At 34.4% G+C, this 8,680-nt stretch overlaps 1 protein-coding gene across 7 annotated transcripts in view; it reads right to left on the reverse strand.

The window, feature by feature from the left end:
- Positions 1-8,680, reverse strand: part of PDS5A (PDS5 cohesin associated factor A) — a 107,286-nt gene that overhangs the window by 22,428 nt on the left and 76,178 nt on the right. For 4 of the 7 annotated variants that reach the window (XM_014548698.1, XM_005877451.2, XM_014548697.1 and 1 more), the window contains 4 exons: positions 7,251-7,374; positions 6,326-6,484; positions 3,182-3,250; positions 1,854-1,990 (listed from right to left, as the gene is read on the reverse strand). In XM_014548698.1, the coding sequence (XP_014404184.1) occupies positions 1,854-1,990; positions 3,182-3,250; positions 6,326-6,484; positions 7,251-7,374 (489 nt within the window). Of the gene's footprint in view, positions 1-1,853; positions 2,027-3,181; positions 3,251-6,325; positions 6,485-7,250; positions 7,375-8,680 lie in introns of those variants that run through there. The other 3 variants (XM_014548700.1, XM_014548701.1, XM_014548702.1) reach the window with 3 other exon arrangements.

Consider the following 8,680-nt stretch of genomic DNA (forward strand, 5'->3'; position numbering starts at 1 on the left):
AAAAAAAAAAAAAAAATCAATAAAATATATTTAAAAAAATAAAATAAAAATAAAAAAATATTTATTTTTGCCCAGCTAGCATGGCTCAGCAGTTGAGCGTTGACCTATAGGTCACGGTTTGATTTGGGTCAGGGCACAGCCAGGGTTGCAGGCTTGATCTCCAGTAGGGGGCATGCAGGAGGCAGCTAATCAATGATTCTCTCTCATATTGATGCTTCTATCTCTCTCTACCTCTCTGAAATCAATAAAACAGAAATTAAAACAAATATATAAAATATATACTTTTGCTGATCTAATAGACAAGATGCATCACTTAGGTTTAAATCGTATTTAGTGAGGCTCAGCAGTTGAGCGTTGACCTATAGGTCACGGTTTGATTTGGGTCAGGGCACAGCCAGGGTTGCAGGCTTGATCTCCAGGAGGGGGCATGCAGGAGGCAGCTAATCAATGATTCTCTCTCATATTGATGCTTCTATCTCTCTCTACCTCTCTGAAATCAATAAAACAGAAATTAAAACAAATATATAAAATATATACTTTTGCTGATCTAATAGACAAGATGCATCACTTAGGTTTAAATCGTATTTAGTGATGTTAAACATTTTTTAAAAAACATTTTTATTGATTTCAGAGAGGATGTACCCTTGATTTCCAGGCATGTACCCTTGACCGGAATCGAACCCGGAACCCTCCAGTCCGCAGGCTGAGGCTCTATCCACTGAGCCAAATCGGCTAGGGCATGTTAGACATTTTTAAAGGTAAACTGATACATAGTCTTCTGGGGATCCTGCCTATTTATCATTGATTTGTAAAAGCTCCTTTTATTAAGCCTTTGCCATGCACTATACATAGTTTCCCTAAATTTAAAACTTATTATTCCTAACTCAGCTCTAATCTTCAATCTGTTCATACAAAGCTGCCCTTGGCTTATTCTATGATAAAAATAATTTTTTCATGATTTTCTTCAGTTTATCAAAACATTCAGCATCTCTACTGTAAGTGCTCATTTCCTATCTCTTCCACCAGAATGCATATTCCTTGGAGGGAGAGATTTTTGTATGTTTAAAAAACATAGCAGTACCTGATATGAGAGTGCTCAATAAGTACTCTATGAATAAATGAATAATAAAATCTGTCCTCTAACACCAGTTTTAAAGTAGGATGCATCACCAGTAGAATTCTTTAGTTATTTCTGTTAGTACTTTCGAAATCTAGTATATCAAGAATTTGAAATAAGCTAGGATCATAAAAACTTTGGGTTTTATTTTCATCTTAGAAAGAACAGAAAGTAGAGATGGTAATTTCACAGATTTGAAAAGCAAAAATGTGTAGAAATGAAAACATTTATTTTGCATTTGCAGGACCTTGTAGTCTTCTGCAATCCACTAGACAGTGGTCGGCAAACAGGCTGCAAGTCGTCTTTTTTTGGAATCTACGCTGAAATTTTTATTCCTTTCATGTTACCAAGTCACTCCACTTTTTAAATCTCTATGCTATACAAGGTAAGTTCCTTAAAGGAAAGAACTGAATCTTACCTGTTTTTGCTGCAATGTTTTTCATAGTGTTTTGTTTGCAAAGAGTAGTATTCAACAGATAATTGATGTTGAAACAAATGCTGATGCTAACTGTAACATTACTACAGTGATAGTGACTAAAAATGTATTGGGAAGAGTTTGGTCTTTAGGTGTGAAGAAAAATATAGCATCACTATTGAGATGTAAAACCCAAGTGAGTACATGAAAATTGATTCCAAAGTACATGGCGCAATTACAATATTCAATATTAAGTAAATAATTCCTATGTAAGCTCTACCAACAATGAGCTAAAAAAATTAAAAACGAAAAAAATCTCACCTGATCCTCTTCTGCTCTGTCAGGTCACCCTCACTAACCAACATCGCTGATAATAACCGAAGAGTTGAATTGGCAGATTTAGACTGGTTGTTTTTCATACCCAACAGCCACCTTACCAGAAGTTTAATTGCCTGTACCTATAAAATATTAACATGCTAAAAAAAGAAAGCAACCTAAAATACCATTTAATGGAAGATTAATTTAAGTTAATTAGATAAGTGAGAATACTTAATTGCCAGCAGACATATTTTATTAAACAAGTCTGCAGAATAATAACAATAACAATAAGGACTAATATTTATTCCATTTAATCTGCCACCAGGCACTTTTCCTAGGGCTGTAAATGTATTAACTTATTTAATCTCCAAGCAACTCTATGAGGGAAGTATTATTTCCACAGTAAAGACAACTGAGACATTATCATGACAGATAACTTGCCCAAGGTGTGGCTCCTGAACGCACACCTTTCACACCCTAACACTTGCCCAGTGTTTTAAAAGTATGTGAAAATATATTGTTTAAAATAACTATTTAAACTATGCCAATTATAGTGATTAAAAGTAACTATAACTATTTAGATAGACTAATATTCTTTGTAGTACTGAAAAACTATTTTGATGAAACCATCAAATCTAATTCAGTCTCATTTAACATTCTGGTGAAAAAAAAAAACAACCAACACTAGGAGATCCCATTTGTGGTCATAATTACTTAGAAGCTTATACTCAAAAGACTGCTACCAATATATGTGAAAGCACTAGCTAAAGGATCTAGGTGTTATTTAATATATTTACTGACAACCTGGAAAAAGGAACTGATGGAATATATAATGACTCTGAAGTTACACAAGGTGAAACAGATTATCAAGGAAAGTGATAATGGAGAAGTCTTGTTTTAAATCCCAACACTACCACTTTAAAATTAGTGTTATGACGTACAATTTACATCTACTGAAAGTTACCAATTTGATGACAGCCATCTGTTTTTGCCAAGTTAATATTAATATGCTTGTAGGTAGGTAGGTAGTGGTGGTGAGGCTAGATCTGAGATCTAGATTTTGAGCATCAACATTCTGCAAACAGTCACTTGAGTAAAACAGCCTCACTGAAAATGTTTTAGCGGCAGGAAGGTCTACATAAGATGCAGACATATTATCTATATATAAATAACTCAGTGAAAACTATGGTTTCTTTGAGAAACACACAGCGTTTGATTTAAAAATAAAGCAACTCATTTGAAACTGATTCTTAACTATTAGGTTAAAAAAAGGTTATCTATGAATGTTTATTATTTCAACATAAAAGTTATCAAGACCTGCACAAATTTACCTTTGCTAGTACTTCTGGGGAAACCTCTTCATCTGGAGACCACAATTTTCCATTCTTCTCACCTGTTGACTATAGTCAATTGAATAAATTTAATTTTTAGAAAAAAATTTACAGTTTTTCTCATTAAGTTTTTCATGCTGAACAATGTAGCGCTATCGGAAAGTCATCAAGAATAGCTTAGGCCCTAACCGGTTTGGCTCAGTGGATAGAGCATCGGCCTGCGGACTCAAGGGTCCCAGGTTCGATTCTGGTCAAGGGCATGTACATTGGTTGCGGGCACATACCCAGTAGGGAGTGTGCAGGAGGCAGCTGATCGATGTTTCTCTCTCATCGATGTTTCTAACTCTCTATCCCTCCTCCCTTCCTCTCTGTAAAAAAATCAATAAGATATATTAAAAAAAAGAGAATAGCTTAGAAAAGAACAAAGTTGAAGAACTCAAACTTCCTTATTTTGAAGCTTACTAGAGATCTATAGTAATCAAGATAGTGTGATTGGTACTGACATAAATACAGGCATTTAGACCAATGAAATGAAAGAGAAACCAGAAAACCCTCATATATATATATGTTTAACTGATTTTTTAAAATCAATTATTAAAGAAAGAAGAGTCTCTTCAACAAATGGCACTAGATATCCACAGGCAAAAGAATAAAGGGTAACTGTTACCATATATCATATAAAATATGAACTTGAAATAGATCAAAGATCTAATTTAAGAGCTAGAAAACTATAAAACTCTCAAGAAGATAGAGGGAAATCTTTATGATCTTGGATTTAGCAAATATCTGACAAAGGTTTAATATTCAGGTTATATAAAGAATTCTTACAACTCAACAACGAAGACAAACAACTCAATTAAAGGTGGGCAAAGGATTTTGACTATCGAAAGAAAATATATAAATGGCCAACAAGCACATGAAAAAAAATCCTCATCATCATTAGTCTTTAGGGAAACATAAATCAAAACCACAAGATAATGCTTCTTGTATACCTATTATAAAAAAACACCCAGGAAAGAATAGTGTTGCAAAGATGTATTGGAACTGGAAGCCTTGTGCATTGCTGGTGGGAATATAGAGCTGCTGTGGGAAACAGGTGATCCCTCAAAAAGTTTAACATAGAATGACTATATGACTCAGGAATTCCACTCCTGGGTATATACCCCAAAGATCTGAAAACAGGGACTCAAATGTTCATATCAGCATTATTCATATAATCAAAAGGTAGAAAAAAATCCAAGTGTTTATCAACAGATGAATAAACAATATGTAGGCTACACACACAATGGATTATTATTCTAGCATAAAATGAAGTTCTGACACATACTACAATATAACACAACCTTGAAAGCATTATACTCAATGAAATAAGCCAGACACAAGAGGACAAATACTGTATGATAAGAGGTATGTAGAAAAGGCAAATTTAGAGAGTCAGCAAGTAGAACAGAGTTTACCAGGGGTTGGAAGCAATGGGAAGTCATCGGTTAGTGAATACAGTTTCCATCTGAGATGATAAGTTCTGGAAGTATATAGTAGTGATGGTTACACAAGAATGTGGGTGCGTATTTTAGCTGGTAGTTTGGGCCATTTCGGAAGAGTTACTTGGCTTTTCTGATTATCTCCCATGTACTGGTATACAGGAGGTATATATATGTTATTAAACTTGTTTGTTTTTTAAAATGAATCAAAACAAAAACATCCAACAAAAAGAATAAAAATGTGGGTGAATATAGCATAGATAAACTGTACACTTAATGGTAAAAATGGCAAAGTTTATTTTATGTATATTTTATCACACAAAAAAGAGCCATTTTCAATTAGGATTCATCAACAATTAAGTCATCATCTAAGAGGTGCCTTAAATTTCACATTTGTTGCCAGCCACATCTAGCAACAGTTCAAAAAACAGCACAAAAATGTGGAATAGGAATGCGACTTTGGCCATGGTCTTCCATCCTTGTCTATTACATCCAAATGGGGGAAGGGAAAAGAGAGAGTGCACTGCCAAGTATCTTTCTATCTAAGCTCAAATACTGAGGACTTGAAGACCACTGGACCATGTGGAAGTCAGCACTGAACTGAAAGGCACCCACAATGATCCAGCAGGTAAGACTGGTTTGTCTTTATTAAATAACTCTTTAGCCCTGGCTGGTTAGCTCAGTTGGTTAGAGTCTCGTCCTCATATGCCAAGGTTGTGGGTTTGATCCTGGTCAGGGCACATACAAAAAGCAACCAATAAGTGTATAAATAAGTAGAGCAACAAATCGATGTTACTCTCTTTCTCTCCCCCTTTTCCTCTAGCTCTAAAATCAATTAAATAACTTTTAAATTTAGGTCCATTTAATAAAATAGAGATTTAAAAAAAATTTATTTATTGTCTAAAGTTTTACATATGTCTCCTTTTTCCCCTATTGATCCCCACCACCACTAGAGATTCTTAATCAGAGGTGTGTTTGGACTCCAACTGAGAGCTAATAAATTAGCATGTGCGTGTGTGCGCGCGCGCAATTCATTACACACACAATTCATTAACCAAAATAGAATACATAAATCTAGGGCCAAAGAGCAATGTAATTATATTTCAAAATGCTAGTCAAATACAATTCCACTTAGATTTTTAACAATGCTTGATAAAACAAAATTCTGGCATTCAAATAAATTGTCCTTTGACTTATATTTTTTACATCATGATTTATCCATCTCATGTTCTCATTTTTTTCTTTCTTTTTAAAAAAATTATTAAGGAAGGGAGAGGGAGAGAGAGATAGAGATAGAAACATCAATGATGAGAGAGAACCATTGATCAGCTCCCTCCTGCACGCCACCCACTGGGGGTAGGGTCCACAACATGGGCGTGTGGCCCTTGACCAGAATCAAACCTGGGACCCTTCAGTCCTCAGGCCGACGCTCTATCCGCTGAGCCAAACCAGCTAGGGCTCATTTTTTCTTTCTTAAATGTTAATATCTAGTAATAGCTAAACAGAAGTCAGAATGTCATTAGGAAACTAAGTAAATAAATAAGGAGGGAAAGCATACAATAATTTTAAAAGAATTATATATAAAGAAGCAGAAATGTGATAACGATGTAGATAGATAAGTCTTAATTTCATGATTCTAAATTTAATTAAATGAGAAACTTACCCTGTCATTCATTAGCAGATCTTTCACAATAAAATTTGCTACTACAGATTTCATTGGAGAAGCAAATTGATCTGGTGCTAACATAGAAATGTGGCCCAATGAAACTAATGGAGTTATAAGTTGTTCTGGTACATCAGCATTCAGACTCCTACTGAGTGGCTATAAAAATAAAACAGTCAAAATTACCAGTTTGTTTTGTAAACAGCTAGACATTCTACGGAAGAGTAAATGTTCCCAAATCCTCCTGAATTTATCATGCTCAAACAAATCTGTTCTAATGATATGATCAAAAGTAACTTCAGCCATATCAGACACTTGACTCTTATTTCACCTACTAAAATTTAACAAGTCTGAAGAATGCAGAAAATAGATAATAGAAAAAAATAAAGCCCAATTAAAGGTAGGAGTGAAAACAAGGACATTTCTGCATCAAATCAGCATTATTTCTTGAGCCATGTACAATAGTTTTGTTATGTTAGAGGATTTTTTATTCTGTGGGAACATTTTAAACGACCTTTCTAGTAATGGAATCAGGCCAAGAATCATACATAAGAAAAGGCCAACAGGACTAATTTTCAGGTAGGGGTGTCAGGTACTTTTAACTTGGTGGTTCAAAGTCATCTAACTAATACTTTTTGAGGATTAAATGGATCACTGACCCAATTAAGTAAAATGTCCTAACAAAAACATACAAAACACCCTTCCATATGTAGTATTTAAATATATAATCTGATCTAAAGGCTGGCAATATATTGCTGAATAAAAGAGAGAGTCCCTGCTCCTATGGAATTTATAGTCTAGGGTGGGATAAAAAAACAACAAAAAATTCCTTAAAAACAAAAATAAAAAACCCCACAGCAAACAAAAAACCTACCTTCACAGACAATAAAAATCAACATAAAGACACTCTACATATTATATATACCTCAAAAATCTGTGCAAGCTGGACTTCTTTATTTGTGAATATGGCATGTATACAGTGAACAGCCTGTTTTGCTTGGTGTGGAGTACCTCTCTTTGCTTTCTGATGTAAAATAGGAATTAAAGTCCTGTAAAAAATAATATCATAGTTAAAAAAAACGAAAGTCCATAAACTACAGGTAGTTCTTTTGGTTACCTCCTATGTTCTCTTCCATAATTATTTGGATGCATGCTGATAGAAAAGTCTCTCTTAAAAACTATCAGATTTATAAAAAGATCTAAAGTTCCTTCTCAGTTTCCAAGTATGATTCAAGAAATACAAGTAGCAAAAGACCAAGTTTTATTAAAAAGCTGAAATTATTATACTAGTGAAAGAAAGTATGCAGGGACATAGACATATATACACTGAGTGGCCAGATTATTATGACTGGCCAGATTATTATGACCACCCCATCAGTACTTCGTTGGACCACCTTTTGCCTTCAATACTGTGGCGATTCTTCTTGGCATTGACTCCACGAGATGTTGAAAGGTGATGCGAGGAATCTGACACCATGCCTGATGAATAGCACTGTCCAGTTCTGTGAGATTTGATGGTTGTGGAACCAGCTGCCTGATGGCTCTTTTAACTTCATCCCACAAATGCTCAATTGGATTGAGATCTGGTGATTGTGGGGGCCACCTAAGCAAGGTAAAATTTCCCTCATGTTCTTGAAACCACTCCTGCACAATACAAGCACCGTGGCATGGCGCATTGTCTTGTTGGAAGAAGCCATCTCCATTGGGATACGCCATCATCATGATAGGATGAACTTGATCAGCAACTATACTTAGGTATGTTGTGCTATTCAGATGTTTATAATGATCTGGCCCTCTAGCAACTTCAGCGCAAAATTATAGCTAATTTGCCTACAAACGTCAGGTGGTCATAATAATCTGGCCACTCAGTGTATATTGGTAGAAGAGTAATAGAAACATCTAACAATGATTGAGTACTTGATGCCAATTATGATTCTAAGTATTTTTACGTGGTTTAATCCTCAAATCACTCAAAGAGGATTAATTATTACAGTCAATAAATAGATGAAGAAAAACAGTGCACAAAAATATTATTTAAGCTTCTTAAGGTAACAGAGTTAGGAAATGGTAGAGTTGGGATTTGAAAATAAGCATTTCTGCTCCAAAATCCCTATACTTAACCTCCATACTGACAATGAAGAACAAAATTAAAAAATCTTTCTATAGGACAATGTGGAAATACATATTAGTCTTAAAGTATTAAATGTTGATGATATGGGAAACAAGTGTAATGAAGAAAGAAGCATGTTTGTATCAACTTATAAAAAATAGACATACACATCAAGTAGATAGACAAAACATTTCATAAAAAATGTTAATAGTGACTTATTCTTTATATTTTTTAAAGTTTGAGCT

This window comes from Myotis brandtii, unplaced genomic scaffold, assembly GCF_000412655.1.
Source record: "Myotis brandtii unplaced genomic scaffold, ASM41265v1 scaffold520, whole genome shotgun sequence".
NCBI lineage: Eukaryota > Metazoa > Chordata > Mammalia > Chiroptera > Vespertilionidae > Myotis > Myotis brandtii.